The sequence below is a fragment of the Zosterops lateralis genome (assembly GCF_965231275.1).
Source record: "Zosterops lateralis genome assembly, chromosome: Z".
Lineage (NCBI taxonomy): Eukaryota > Metazoa > Chordata > Aves > Passeriformes > Zosteropidae > Zosterops > Zosterops lateralis.
Genome location: NC_139800.1, coordinates 9,583,286 through 9,598,971, shown reverse-complemented (window position 1 = coordinate 9,598,971; position 15,686 = coordinate 9,583,286). Strand labels below are relative to the sequence as shown.

At 37.8% G+C, this 15,686-nt stretch overlaps 1 protein-coding gene across 1 annotated transcript in view; it reads left to right on the top strand.

Annotated features, from left to right (window-relative positions):
- Positions 1 to 14,590, top strand: part of CWC27 (CWC27 spliceosome associated cyclophilin) — a 93,438-nt gene extending 78,848 nt beyond the window's left edge. The window contains exon 14 of the mRNA XM_083884446.1: positions 14,178 to 14,590. Within this exon, the coding sequence (XP_083740572.1) occupies positions 14,178 to 14,340 (163 nt within the window). The 3' untranslated portion in view covers positions 14,341 to 14,590. The remainder of the gene's footprint in view (positions 1 to 14,177) is intronic.
- The last annotated feature ends 1,096 nt before the right edge of the window (positions 14,591 to 15,686 follow it).

The following is a 15,686-nucleotide window of genomic DNA, read 5'->3' as shown; positions in this document are numbered from 1 at the left end:
TGCTTAGAGACTAAAATTGTGAAAACCAAATATGTCACAACAGAGGACCCAGCTGGAATAGGTTATCTACTTGATACTTGCCACTTGGATTACTTGATAGGCCTGAAGTGGAAAGAGAAAATTCTGCACAGGCTACACTTACTCAGAACACTGCTGCTACTCATCTTGTTTAGGACTTACTGTAGCATATATTTGTAACATTATGTAACACAGTTGCATGCATGTGATACCCGTTCAGGTAGTAGTGACACTTCAGGGTTCCGGTAAGAATATAAAATAGTTGCAACTAAAGTCAAACACAGATTTCATTCCAGAAGGTTTTACAGCAACTACAGATAATGAAACTAATGATGCAGATCCTGTGAACATGACAAAATATTTTTCAGAGAGAGAATCCAGCAATGGGATAAAAAAATTCGGATGCAATCAAGTACATTCAAAAATTGTTTCAGTTAATCTGTGCAAAATATTCCTTTTTTTAAGAGGATAAGCGTGATACTTAGTCCTGTAAAACACCCTTCGATCTAGTAATTCTGGGAGTTCCAAGTGCTTCTTTCAAAATGTGAAATTCGAGACTAGATACAGCACTCAGCTAAGTCTTTGTCCATGTTGAGTGGAAGGATTACTTTTTTTGTTGCTGTTTTTTTCATTCCTGGTTTTCAATCCTTTCTAAGCCACAAATCCTTTCCTATTGAATGTTTGCCAAACTTAGTTCTGTCCTGTTACCCATACTGTTGATCACTCTTATTGGAATTTAGCCATTGCACTTTCTAAATTGTATTCCTTTTTCATACTGCTACTCCTCTTTGCCAAAATCACATGAATTCTAAATACTCCAATAAACATTTGAAACTTTATATTATGCATATAGTTCTATAATTATATTCTTCTCCAGTAGAGTCATAGGTGGAAATGAACTAACCAACCATTACCACATTGCGCTTTTCACTTTGACATTGAACTGTGGCTGTCTACTCCTAAAGACAGGGCTCTCCAGCTGAATTTTACATGCTTGTGAAATGCAAGAAATAAACCTACACTTTCCTATATGGAATATTGGCTTTTGTGGAAGGAACTGATTCTCTGCTATAAAAATACATATCATGTCCTTAACCAAAATTCTGGACTTACACTCTTCTCTTTCTGATCTTTTAAAACAATTGGATGCTTCCTGAAACTGCAAGACTTACTGGCACACTGAAGTATATCTAGTGCTAGACAGCTTTTGAGTTGTACTGAGTTGTACTTTTGAGTTGGCTCCCTTACTACTTTTCTGTACTAAGGGAGGCACTACATTGCTTTTTGAAAACTCACCTAGTTGCCAAGTCAATTTAGCATATACCTATGTAGGATCTCCGTTATTTATACAATCTCAAGGACAAAATGCACAAAAAGGTTCAGGTATCAACTCCAGTACCATTCTTGAATTTAAAACTTAATTGTCCTTAACGAGTAACAGAAAACTCAGGACGATCATCACTCCATACTACTACAATACCACACAAAACCAATCAAGTTTACAGAACCTTATAAGACATGGAAGGCACATCTGTTAGGAAATCATGATGGGTTTATTTTTTGGATTGATTGAAAAGATATACCTATTTATTCAGTTCTTGGGACTGATGTTCTTTAGTGTCTTTAGGAAGCTGAGCAGTGCAGGTGACACTAAAGAAAAATGGGATGCCATCCAGGGGCTCCTGGACAAACTTGAGAAGTATGTTCATGTAAATGTTGTAAAATTCAGCAAGGCCAAGGTGCTGTATCCGGGCCAGGGCAATCCCAGACAAGGGCACAGACTGGGAGTAGCCCTGCCCAGAAGGACCTGGGGGTGCTGCTGAGGCAGAGGCTGGACATGACCCAGCCATGGGCACTGACAGCCCAGAGAGCCAAACGTGTCCTGGGCTGCATCCAGAGCAGTGTGGGCAGCAGGGCCAGGGAGGGGATTCTGCCCCTCTGCTCTGCTCTGCTCAGACCCCACCTGCAGGGCTGTGTCAGCCCTGGGGGCCCAGCACAGGAAGGACATGGGCTTTTTTGAGCTGAGAAGGATCACAAAGATGATTGGAGGCTGGAATATCTCTCCTGTGAGAAAAGGCTGAGGGAGCTGGGGTTGTTCAGGCTAGGTAAGAGAAGGATCTGGAGAGACTTTGTGGTAGGTGGTAGGTATTTCAGTAATTAAAGGGTGATTAAATGAAAGAGGGAGAATGACTTTTTATTTGTGCAGATATGGACACAATGAAGGGTGATGATTTTAAATTAAGAGGAGAAATTTAAATTAGATGCTTGGAAGAAATATTTTACTCAGAGGATAGAGGCTCTAGACCTGGTTGCCCAGAGGAGTGGCAGATGACTGACACATGGCAATGAGGTTAGACTGGGTGACCTTTGAAGGTTCCTTTCAACCCCCACCATTCTATGAATCTATAGTATGAACATTGCATTGAGGTAGTATTCTATTCCTGCTTGAAAACTATTTCCATACTGGTAGTCTGAGTTCTGATAAGTATGGTTTTACATTGTTACTTCTTCAGTTTTGACTTCATGGAAGATGCCAGATTCATCCTGTTGGACCTTCAATATTCAGCACAAACTGAAATATTAACATGTGAAAGTTGTTCCTTATCAGATGAACATGATTATGTGGAGTGCATTAAAATTGCTGCCCCCAGAGAATCAACCAAAATCTGTATCATCCTTAGTAGAAAGATTTGGTCTGTTACTAATCCCATCAGTTCACAAGTCAGGGCTGCAAGAAGACCCCTGGTTGATTTTAGAGTTTGTGTTACATTGAAGCCCAGTAATTTTTCTTTCCTTCTACACCTGGCTAAAAGTTTAGAATTTCTTCTTCAGGATTCAGATCTCATCACTGGCCTTTATATGCTCTCAGTAATGCACTCTGCAGCCTTTCAGAATTTGACTGAGACTGCCAGCATGCTACATAGTTCATTTAATTAACAGCATGTGATGCCAGTGCTTCATGACTGAACCACTTGCAGTGTTTCCTGGGTGGAATGTAAGGTGTTACATGTGAAACATAAAGCTTCTTAATCTTTAGAAGAGATCAGCTTTTTCCTTCCCTGTAGAGTGCTGTCACAGCTGTAACCAAGCGACAAATGTAAATAAGTCACTTAAGTATTTTTGGAAGTATGTCTAGACTCTGAAACTTAGTCTTTCTTTTTATTTGAAATAACATAAATCCATTCAGCTTTCAGATACACTGTGGGACAAGAAAGAATGAGTAAAGTGGGAATTTGGAATGAGGTGGTAGTTTTTCACATGGTTTTTCAGTCTAAAATTCTTCTGGTTACTTACCTTTGTTGAGTCTAAACTATTCTGAATGTTGGTTGATTTGAGATATAGGAAAAATAGACTTTTTAAAATCAAAGTGAAAAAGTCAATACCTGAAAATATAATGCAATTTGCACAAAAGGTTGTTGTGAAAACTCTGTGACAGTAAAGGTCTTCCATTTGAAACAAGAAGGTATTTCATGTCTTGATTAATGGATGGTTTCATATCCGTGTTGTGTAACTGGTGTTGTTGGAACTATTGTGTTCTAAGTTATTTGTAAAAAATCTCATGTAAGATAATGAGGATTAAAACCAATTCAAATGAATTTCATGACCTACTTACTTTAATGCACTGTTTAATATCTCAGGTGTCTTAGAAAGCTTTTAAACATATCTTCTTGGTCATGAAATATTTTGATGTGTGCAGTGATGCTTTACATAGATCAGATCACCTGATTTTAGCAGAAATTGAAGGGAATAGGTCTGGTTTTATTAATTTGTTGGTTCTGTGGGCAAAAAACTCACAGCAGTTCAGTGGTAACCATTTAAAGTGCAGCCTAGTTTATACAAGTCAGATACTGTAATCTGTTCCCAATTCTGAATTTCAGAAAACTGTCACTGAGGCCAGTTAAATATTGTGGGAACATTGGGTGCTAATCCTGAGCTCCTTTTACCAGGACAATAATTGCAATTTGAGTGTACAATTTTTTATGCAGTTTGCAGAGATAGTTTTATTTTTACTCTAGAACAAACAAAAAATGGATCTATATATTGAATGAAGGTATTCTCTATCCAGCATTAATAGTTACGCCCTCTGTCTTCTTGAAGCAATGTTTTTGTTCATAATACAAGGAAGTCTCTTTTCAGAATATTTATGATTGGTTTCATGAACTATTAGGAGTGGAAACACACAATATTTTACTTACCTTGCATTCTCACAGTAAAAGGTTTTGTGTCAGAGAGAGATTTGGGTCTTAAAACAGTATCAAGGCGTCACTTTTCAATGTCTACTGTTGTATAGGCTGGAGTTGGTTTCAACTTGGGTCTTCTTAATTGAAATTGCAACTGCAGAATCAGGTAAATGTTGAAGTTAGCCAGACTGTCTTTATATTACAATATTTAATTTCTACTAATAACTAAATCACAATGCACACTATTAATATTTAATCCATATACATTTGATAATGTGTTCCATTTTATTTCCAGGATTTCCTACTTACTGCAGCATATACTATTGAGGTTTGCAGGGTGAAGTTCTTCAGGATAGACACCTAAAAGTATTGGTTATATTTCTTTCATATATACATTTTATAAAACTCAGGTTTTTCTTCCCTACACAACCTCAAATTTAGGGTTATGAAATATGGCTTCCTCAAGATTAGCACCAGTCTTTGCAGCTTCAGTTGCAGAAGCTTAACTATGACAAACACAGTAAACCCCTGAAAACTAAGCTGCAGTCTGTTTTACATGCTGATGCTAGCTTGGGGAATGACAGAAAAAGTGCTGCTGTAATTTATGCCAGTGAGGCACAAAGATGGATTAAAGCCATGTTTGCTCCCCTCCTCCCATCCAGACTTGAGCCAGCGTTCCTTCACTAGTCTGGAAAAACTGGCTCTATATTAGGTCTCTCCTGCTAAGGCCATTGATTTACTCAACTACATTTTTTAAAAGTTGACAAAATACTTACTTGATTGTTACAAAGGATAAATGAATGCCAGAGGTCTGTATTAGAAACACATTGGAAAGAGAAGTTTCTATTTGGCAAAAAAATAAGCGTTTGTTTGGGTTTTAGTACTGCCACTAACCTTTAAAGGAAGAAAGAAAAAAACCCTTCTGCTGTAAATCTTCCCTTTTTTTCCTCCAGTTTTGTCTCCACCTTCACCCCTGTACTGCTAGAATATGGTCAGACCTTGCTGGATCTGTAAATGCCAACCCCTACCCCACTGCTTCACTCAGTAATTCTTGTTAACAAATCTTTCTTCTGCTGACATTGTATATTGATTGCCTCTAGCTGTTCAGCATGTCTGAGAAACTCAAAGCATATTAAGCAGGGTTTTTTGCTTGTTTATTTTTTGTTAATTCCTCCATAGCTGAGCTTATTTGGACTAGGCATCTGAGTTTTGACTACTGTTTGACTTAAATTCAGAGATGATCCATGCTTCAGTCAGGGGATATCTAGTGTTAGATTTACTGTCTGGAAATCTGACTTTTTTTTACTGCCAGAAAATCTAGTGAAGAGTAGAAATAATCTTCTAAAATCTTTATTAGCCTGGCTTAAACTTCTTGCATATTTGTACCCCTTTTCAAGCACCCCAATTTCATCTCATTGAATTACATATTTAAGAAGTAAGGATGTGGATATATTCAGAATGAGAGAGGGAGGGGCAAAAAAAAAGGGGAGGGAGTCCAGAGAAATCGGAATGTTTTGAAAATCTGAGTATTTTTGTGCTAGAAATAGTCTCGTCTGCTTTCTTTTCACTCCAGCTCTATGCTGTGGTGATACAATAATGCCTGGCTGCTTGTGTAAACTCGGGGAGGTGATTTGCTGACGGACTTCAGAGTATCAGATGTTGTACAAACCATTGCCAGAGACAGGATGCTAGACTGGATGGATCACTGGTCTATTCCGGTATGGTGGCTCCCATGTCCTTGTAGTAAATGCTGTGTAGAGTTTTTCTGTACTGGTGTGCTGTCTGGAAGAACATCTGGAATTTGCATTTTCGTCTTCCATACCAATCTACTTGACCAGGAGCAGTTGTCTATTTAAAGCATCTGTCTTCTTGCATCAAACTACTTAACATTTTTGTGAAGGGGTCAAGGATGTAGTGTAAATATACTATATATATTAATTGTTATAGAACAGAAGCAGTATCAAGATGGGATAACTGAATTTTATGTAGAAAAATATTTATTGCTTGAAAAAGTAAGTCATCATAGTTTTACTTAATTCTCCTGATACTATGGGAACTCATCACATTTTCCCACAGATTATCACTGAAGAAGGTGAGCTTTTTCATAGTTAAGGTTATTTCCCCTTCTCTTGGAAGGTTACTTACAATTAGATGTTCTTTCAAGAGAAAAAGGTTTTTAATACTGTCTTGGACAATCCATGGATACAATACTACATTAGTCTTCACCAAGATTAGGTTACTTCGTTGTTAGCTTTGCAAAAACTGGTATCTTTGGAGTTCTTTTAACCTGGAAGTCCCATGGTTAGTGAAACTATTAGTTTCTTTCTATAATTTTGGCAGTGATTATTTTGTGATAAAACTAAGCATATTACATTCAAATAAACTGTCTCAAAAAGTATTGTTTTAGAAATAGCTGTAGAAGTTCTGTTCTCATCATTTTATGCTGTAGGCCACCACAAAGAGAAAATATAAACAATTCATTCTTTAGTCTGTGAGGGACCCAAAACTCACTGGTTATTCTGAAGAGGTTAAACCAATTTTCAATCCTCTACTAATTGTAATATGCAAATTCAGAGGGCTAATTAAAGTTAACAGAAGAGTACAGCCTGACTCTTTATATTATTTTTAAAGCAAGTTTTCATAAATTTTACTTACTAAGAGTGGGGACATTTCTTTCTTTGTGCAAGAGCAGCGGTAAGACCTTTGTTGTCGTTGTGGTTTAACCCAGCCATCAGCCAAGCCCCAGGCAGCTGCTCACTCACTGCCCCACCAGCAGGGTCCAAGAGAGAATCAGAGGGGTAAAACCTGAAAAACTCTTGGGTTGAGATACACACAGTTCAACAGGGAAAGCAGAAGCCCCACACACAAGCAGAGTGAAACGAGGAATGAATTCACTTCTTCCCATGGGCAGTTCAGCCATCTACAGGACTGCAGGGCCCCATCCTGCATCATAGTAACTTGGGAAGACACACTCCATCACTCCAAACATCTCCCTTTCCTCCTTCTTCCCCCCACTTTGTATACTGAGTATGATGTCACATGGTCTGGAATATGTTTTGGTAGGTTGGGGTCACCTGTCCTGGCTGTGTCTGCTCCCAGCCTCCCAAACACCCCCAGCCCCCTCATCAGTGTGACAGCAAGAGAAGCAGAACAGGCCTTGGCTCTGTGTGAGCCCTGCTCAGCAATAACAAAAACATCATGATAGTATCAACCCTGTGTTCAGCACAAATCCAAAGCACAGCCCCACACCAGCCACTGTGAAGAAGGTTAACTCTGCTCCAGCCACAAACAGCTGAAAGCTGAATTATTGTAAGCTAATAGACTCCTCTGGATATTGCAGTTAACTTCGGGAGAGTGCAGGGGGGACAGTATTTATAGCAATAGTAAAATGTAAAATGTCTGTGTAAAATCTGTATCACAATCACTAACATGGATTGAAGCAATATTTTGAAGTAATAAGTATTTGATATGAATACTTAATGTTTGAAGTGGACTGCAATATGACACATAGCTGTATTTATAGCTATTTTCTAACTACTCTTCTAAGCTTTTTTAAAACATCCTTTCAGCATAAAACTTCTATGGAATAACTAATTATTTGGATTTTGCTAGATCTGAATAGCAAACTTTATTTCTCTTTTTAAATATCAAGGCAATAGACATGATGAATACAGGGTGTTATAAAAGCCTTTAAAAAAGGGGAAAGATATCCCATCTTTAGGAAGGGAGATGAGGAAAGAGAAACAAGGAATGTAGAATGGTGAAAAGAAGTACTGAAAAAAAGAAAGAGTGAAGTCTCTTAGTGGGAACCATCACAGCAGAAACCTATGATCAGAAATTATTACTAGAAAGTATTGTGTAAGTCAGTCTCTTCTCCCAGTTAGCAAGTGATAGGACAAGAGCATGTGGTCTTAAGTTGTGCCAGGGGAGATTTAGATTGGATTTTGGGAGAATTTTCTTCACCACGAAGGTTGTCAGGCATAGGAACAGGCTGCCAGGGAAGTGGCTGAGTCCCCCATTCCTGGAGGCATTTAGAAGCATGGAGATGTGGCATTTCAGGACATGATTTAGTGGCCTTGGCAGTGCTGGATCAACAGTCAAATTTGCTGATCCAAAAGGTCCTTCCCAACCTCAGTGTTTCTATGGTTCTCTGATTATAAACTTAGTTAAAATTAAATACCTGGTTTGGCACACTAGGCATGGTGGAAATGTATGATACAGTGTAAGGTTTAAATACCAAATGCTACAGAGGAGTAAAGGCTTTTGTAGATAACTTAGCACAACTCCTGTACTATGAGTTAATGAAACAAACAGTGCTCAAGGAGGTTGTTCTGTGAAACATCTTTTTTGAGACAGAAGTGGCTGTGTGAAACTGTGATAGAGAGATCAGTCCATCTTTGAGACTGGGTCTGTCATGGTACTTATAATATCAAACCTTATTGCTGTAAGAATTAAAACTTCCTTGAAGTACTTGGTAAAAAATTGGTTTTTTCTTATAATGATCTGTAAGGATGAGAAATTTTGATTACAAGACTCCTTTGGATTAAAAGAGGCATGATGGGTTATGTTACACAAGAAGGAAATTTAATCTGGATGGTGAGACAGGGCAGACAGAAGCTACAAAATTTGCTTAAAGAGTTGTATTACACAGAGCACTTAGTGATAGTTGCAGATTTCATTAGAGACACAAACATACTTCCTCTCTCCTGCTGCATTGTGTTTACAAAATTATTTGTAAAGCTCTTGGACACACTTATGCAAGGAATGATGACAGCAGCCTGATCCAAGAGGCTTGTTTTGCTTGTAGCATCTCAATTAAAAACAAACAAACAAACAAAAAACTGGAAAAATATTAGATGTTAGTAATGTATTTTCTCCTTCAAAATTCGCTTTGTTTTATGGCCTTGACATTCCTTTTTCCTTGTTCATACTCGTGTTCTCTTGCCTTGATTCAAAATCTGTGCTTCTTGTTAATTTGACAATTTTCAATTTGACAATTTTCTCTACTTGATTTACATTTTGATAAGTCTCTTCCTTTTTGTTTCTCATTCTTGTATTTTTTTAGTCTTTACCTTCCTTAATTTTTTTGTAGTCTCTTAACTGTCTCTCAGTGTTTCTGAAATGTCTCTTCTCTTCCTGTGCCACTCACTACTCTGCTGGGAGTGGAGAGATTGCCAGTGCGTTCATTCTTCCACAACAGCCTATTTTTTTTCCTTTGGGAGAGAGATCTTGTTTGCTTTTATCTTTGGATTCTCATCTGTTTTCTCATCTGTTCACTTGAGTTACTTTTCTGTCCATGGTCTAGGTATCTTGAGGATGATGGAAGGAAGGTGCTAGAATGTTTCCTACATTAATGATTGATGCTTGCACTTCAATATTTGAAGGAAAATCAGCATCAAGTAGAATATAATTTACAGAAAGCAGTAGTGTTTGAGTACCTATCATCGTTTTTGTTTTGAATATGGGATGCATTGTGAAATTGAGAAAAACAGGAAGCCTGTTACTTGCAGTCAGTGTTCAACTCAGATAGTAGTTATGGACCATAGTGGTCCCATTTTTTTAGACAGCCTACACCATGCAAGAGGCAACACTGAATTTCTTGACACAGATACTTAGTCCCTCTGCATTCATTTTAAGCAACCTGATGGAAAGAATCAGTAACTATGATAAAACATAGGCATAATGTTCAAAATTATGATACTCTACATTTTACAGCAATGTGATTAGTTGCTTTATTTATTTTGCATGCATCTAGTAAAAAGAGAAGGAGTATGGCCCCAACTACAGTGTTTTATGCAGGCACTTGCCTAAAACTGCTTAAGAATTTACTGCTGCTCTACCAGAAGCTACTACTCTTACAACAGAGTTGGCAGGATGTAACTTCTGCTCACACTTATTGATGATTTCCCGTTTAAAATGCTGATTTTAAGTAGCTGTGTGCAAGACAATGTCCCAGGTTTCCCTGCAGGCACCAGGAGGTTTGCTCTGTAGGGCCAGCTGTGCAAGGAAAGTTGAAGGGGGCAATAGGCAGGTGGTAGCAGACAACAGCTGTATCAGTTTGAAAAACCGGTGTGGTCTTAGGCAATACAGCTTTGCCCTTTCATTTCAGTTAGTATAAAATCACTGATGCATGAGTGTACCTGGAGGTTTCAGCTTCATCAGTAGAGCAAAAGCATAGTGCTTCCTTATTCTTGCCAAGATTCAAAATTATTCAGTTCACTGATTGCTCTCCCAAAGGGGGTTCTGGAAAGGCCAAAGCTGTTGGACTATGGGGCTTCTCTTTACGCTACACTTAACATGACTGCACCTGTCAGCAGCTGGCACATGGCTCAGATCCAGTGCATGGCTCACACATCTCAAAAGCAGAGGGATTACAGTATATCATATCTTTTCTTACAAGTACCATCTCACTAGAGTAGTTCAAAAGAGCCTGGTCCGTTTGCTGATCTGAGAATATCACTAGGCCATAAGAGTATCCATGTAGCTCTGAATTCCTGCCTTGTCTCTGAAACTGTCTTAAATTAATTCATGTATTTCAGTCTAATATTTCAAGACATTCCATTTTTGGAATACAGAAGAGAGACAGCTACTGGGTGTTCTTTAGTAACACGAAAGGAAAGAAATGCAGGGCAGTTGCTCCCCCATTACATGGGATAGGACTATGGTCAACCTATAGGATGCTGTCATCTGGTCAGGGTAAAAATCACCCTCTTCAGCAATAAATCCATACAAAGATTGCTCCATTCATTTCTTTCTACAAAATAATTTTGTAATTATGTCTTCTATTAAAGAAGAACAGCAACTTGCACAACTAGGTACTTCAAACCCAGAGTCATCAGTTTTGGCAAGCTATTTTATTTTACAAATTTTTAGCAAAAGAATTAAGCTGAAAAACTGAGTTTTTGTTTTCTTTTGAGTTTTGCTTGATAGAACTGACTGCCCCTCATCTTTTAAATTTTGAAGAAAAGTGGACTTCAAAATTGAATATCTTATATAAAATGAGCTGTCAACAATCAGAGATAAGCACAATTTAGTGGGTTCCTGAAGGCCAGAGATACAGAGATGAATTTGCTGCTTTCAGCACAGGGATTGCAGAAACATGACTGAGCAGCCAGCTCCTCACCAAACCCAGGAGCATGCAGAAGGGAAGAGAGCTATAAATTGAACAAGGAAGAGACTTATGAAACTTTGTATTTGTGGAACTAAGCCCTAACTCTGCACTTGGAAAATTATGCAAATGCAAACTTCAGTTGGAGGAACTTGAGTAAGATTAGTTTAAATTCAAGTGCTTAATATAGAAATAATTATTAAATGCTTCCTATATTCCTTTAAAAAAAATTAATTGCTTTTGAAAAGCAGTATTCACTGTGATTCACCATTCATATGGATGCAGAACAGGTCTACCTGGGAAGATGTGTGACTTGCTAAAATAAGCTTAAGTTTACAGAAGGAAAATATTTCTTAAAATCTCCACAGCAGTCTGTGTTTATTTTGCTTTACCTCTGAGATGCTGCATCTAAAATTGATTCTGGGAATATCAAAAAGTTTCTTAATATTGGCTTATTTTTAATCACAGCTGGGAATGTCTTAGTGGAAAGTTATGAATAAGAGTCAGAGACTATGACTTCTTTCAGCTCTTGGGGAGAAGTAAATATTGCTTAGTCTGAACCTACTGCATCTAATTTGCAAACTACTTGGGACACTGTATGGCTGACCCAAGAACTAGAGATGTATTTAATTTTAATTCCTATTAGTTGTATCCTGCGGGTTATGTCCTGTGCTGTATTCTTGGAAAAACTTGAGTTGATGAAAGGACTAAGTGTGACTACACTTCTGCTTACACTCTTATAACACACTTTAAAACCATGCACCAAGGAATGACTCCATCTCTTAGGCCTGTACTTTATTCAGACTAGGACAGAGGGATTTGATATGTGTACTCATCTTTAATAAGTTGAGAAGAATATGACAAATGCAGAAAGCATGTTAGCTAAAATAAATTACTTCAGTCCCTCCACTGTGAGACAATGTTTTTATAATTAAACTACAAATATGCAACTATGAGTCACTCCAATGGTACATTATGTTATTCTGAATTGTAGAGATGACTAAAAAAATAAGTTTGGGTGTTAGTAGTGTGGACAGGGTTATAAACTACCTAAGTTTTTTACACTAGAGACAAATCTTAAGTATTTATGAAACACATATGTCAAGAGTCAGTTGTGATGAGAATTTTTAATTTTTGTTTTGAGGAATTTTCTAAAGCATTCAAGCAGACCACATATGGTCTATAGCTTTGATTTTTTTTGCTGGTTTCTTTAATAGTACTATATTGTAATCTGCAATAACAGCTTGTTCTCCCTCCCTTTCTTTATGTATGGAGATATGCACTAAAGCTCTTTGAAAACTGTTTAGTTCAGAATGTCTTACATGTTGCAAGAGACCTATAAAGCAGTACTTCCCTTCTGAAATTTACTCATATTTCCTGTATCTTCTGTCACAAAGACTGTTGACAAAGACATGTTATAAAGATTGATGTGCTTAGATTCAGATCAGTATAGTTCTTAAGTTGCCCCATCGAAGTCAAAGGTGGTTTTGAAATTGACAAAATCCAAAGGTTAAGTGTGAGTTTTGCCTAGACGAATGAGTTTGCCCTGAAAAAATGATTTACCACATCTCTCAGCAACCTATTCCAGTGTTTCATTACCCTTGTCTTAAAAAGTGTCATTCTTATCTCATCTAAATCTGCATTCTTTTGGTTTAAAACCTTTATTTACTCTTTATCCTGTAACAACAGGCCCTGCTAAAGGGTCTGTCAGCATCTAGTAAGTCCTGTTGTGTATTGAAAGTCTGCAATAAGATCTTCTGAGAACCTTCTCTTCTCCAGGCTCAACAGTCCCAATTCTCAGCTTGTATTCACAGGAGAGTTGCTGCATCCCTCTAATCATCTTTGTGGCCTCCTCTGGACTCACTCCAGCAGGTCCATGTCCTCCTTCCTGTGCTGGGCCCCCAGGGCTGATGCAGCCCTGCAGGTGGGGTCTGAGCAGAGCAGAGCAGAGGGGCAGAATCTCCTCCCTGGCCCTGCTGCCCACACTGCTCTGGATGCAGCCCAGGACACGTTTGGCTCTCTGGGCTGTCAGTGCCCATGGCTGGGTCATGTCCAGCCTCTCCCCCAGCAGCACCCCCAGGTCCTTCTGGGCAGGGCTGCTTCAATCCCTTCTTCTTCCCATGTGTGTTGATATCAGCAGTTGCCCAGGTGTAAGATCTTGTACTTGGCCTTGTTGAACCTCCTGAGGTTCACATGAGCCACTTCTCCGTTAAGTAACAGTTACGTTTTCAGATTGCTGGAAATTCGCTGAAATTAGGAAGTATCTAATAAATGGAAAACTTCTAATGAACAGTAGGAAAAAACATAGAATTGAACAAGGCATTTGTTTAGTCTGGTGTTCAGAGAATTAAAAAGCATGATCTGAACCAATTTAATGTAGGGCAGCAGGACATAAAGCATTCCCCTTTTGATCTTCTGTGTACCTACTTCAAGTGTTTTCTGTGTAAACTCCTTCCCACTTTTGTAAAATCCTCCACCCTGGTGAAAGGTGTCTAAAGTGACTAACAGGAAAATTGAGAAATACTGCCTGTTCCTGGGAAAAATTTGCCATACATTTTGGAAGATATGCTAAATAGAAAAAGACAAAAAAACCCCAGAGTTTAGTATGTGAAATAAAATCCAGAGCAACTCTATCTGTATTTAGCTGTATTTTTCAAAAGGAGTCTTTACAAAATTATCACCTTATAAGATAAGGGTCTTCTAAGAAATTTAAAAAATACAAACCACCAACAAAAGAAATCCAGATCAGTTCTTTTTTGCTATGCTCAAAACTAAATCAGAAATCTTGTCATGCATATCATAATTAGAAATTGTAGCTTCCATTCTTTCACTGAGTTGGAGTTTGTTGTTTTTTTGGTTTTTTTTTGTAGGATGTCACATGTGCTTCAGTTTGAAGACAGAAGCAGAAAGGTGAAAGATGCAAGCATGCAGGATGAAGACACTTTTGAGATCTATGATCCACGGAATCCTGTAACTAAGAGGAGAAGAGAAGAAAGCAAGAAGATAATGAGAGAAAAAAAGGAGAGGAGATAAAAGGAGTGTAAAGTTAGCCAGAGATGCCTTGGAAAGTGACTGCAATAAAGCACTGGCTCTTTTGTAAGCTGATCCTAAAAATAACACTGGACAAGTGTGAAAAGGAATTTCTCAAGAACCTGTCATGCAGTTTTGAAGCAGAGCTATCATTTGTTTCTTAAGTTGTGTGGTCAAGTGGTCTCACTGCACTCATTATCCAGCCTCTCTAAAGGTTTTTAGAATTATGTATTTAATAAAACAGCTGACTTGACTTTTGTCCGTGTTTTAATTACAGTAGTCAAAATCTTTGTTTAATCCAAATATGATAATCAAAAAGTTTTCAGCATAATGAATTAGAATTTGTCTAAGTGAGGGTCAGGTTAGAAGGTGGAAACCCCATTTGCAGGCTTTTAAGATTTTATGAAAGTACAATTTTAATTATTTTCATTGTTCTTTAAAAGACATGTAAACTTTGGCTGCCTGAACCACTCTGACACGGAATTAAGATGATGCAGTACATTTTAGAATGGTCACAGCTTTCTTGAAACAAGCTAAGTTTAATTTGAGAACCTAGCTACTGCCTCCTTCTTTTGAAATACACATTCCAATACAGATCCCATCTTGGGAAGCTGGGATAATACATTTTAGATGTGTTTTTTGACTGTCCATACCACATGAATAAAAAGAGAGAATCTGAGTTAAGAGAATTTAAAAAAAAGAGAATCATAATTATGAGTTAATGGTTCCTTAAACCACTTATTGCAATACCAGAAAGATCTCTTTGGTAGAATTTTCATTGTAACATAGCAGGTAATGAAGATTGGCTTATAAATTACTCCAGTACAGAAACAAAAGAAAATGTGATCAGTCTCATTAAAAACATAACCCTGCTTTTAACAATTATTCTATCTAGATCTGAACAGTTCAAGCTTCCAGTTTATAGTTTTTTTTCTCATATTTTACAACCCTGGGTGTTAATATTTTTACAGATAAACAGTAATTTTCATTGCTCCTTCTTTACAGCAGTTCTGGTGCCACAGGAACATGAATTACCCAAATGGCCAACAGCTAAAGAAGAGTGAAGAAGGTCATTAAAAAGTGCCACCAGAGCAGTGTTTTTGCTGATGTTTTTTTTAGAACAAGTTCAGTAAGGTATGGTGTCCTTATCAAGCTGCCACTGCCAAATTTCTTGATAGGGTTTGAAGTGTGAGATACATAAACCTGCATTGGTGGGTTAATATGGCCCAAATGTCAGAGGTTAGATTAATACAGACTATTGCTTTAATGCACAGTGCAACCTTTGAGATAAGGAGAAAACTTGGAGGTGTGAAGTGAGATCCTGTATAAAGCTGTCATTATCCTCCTCT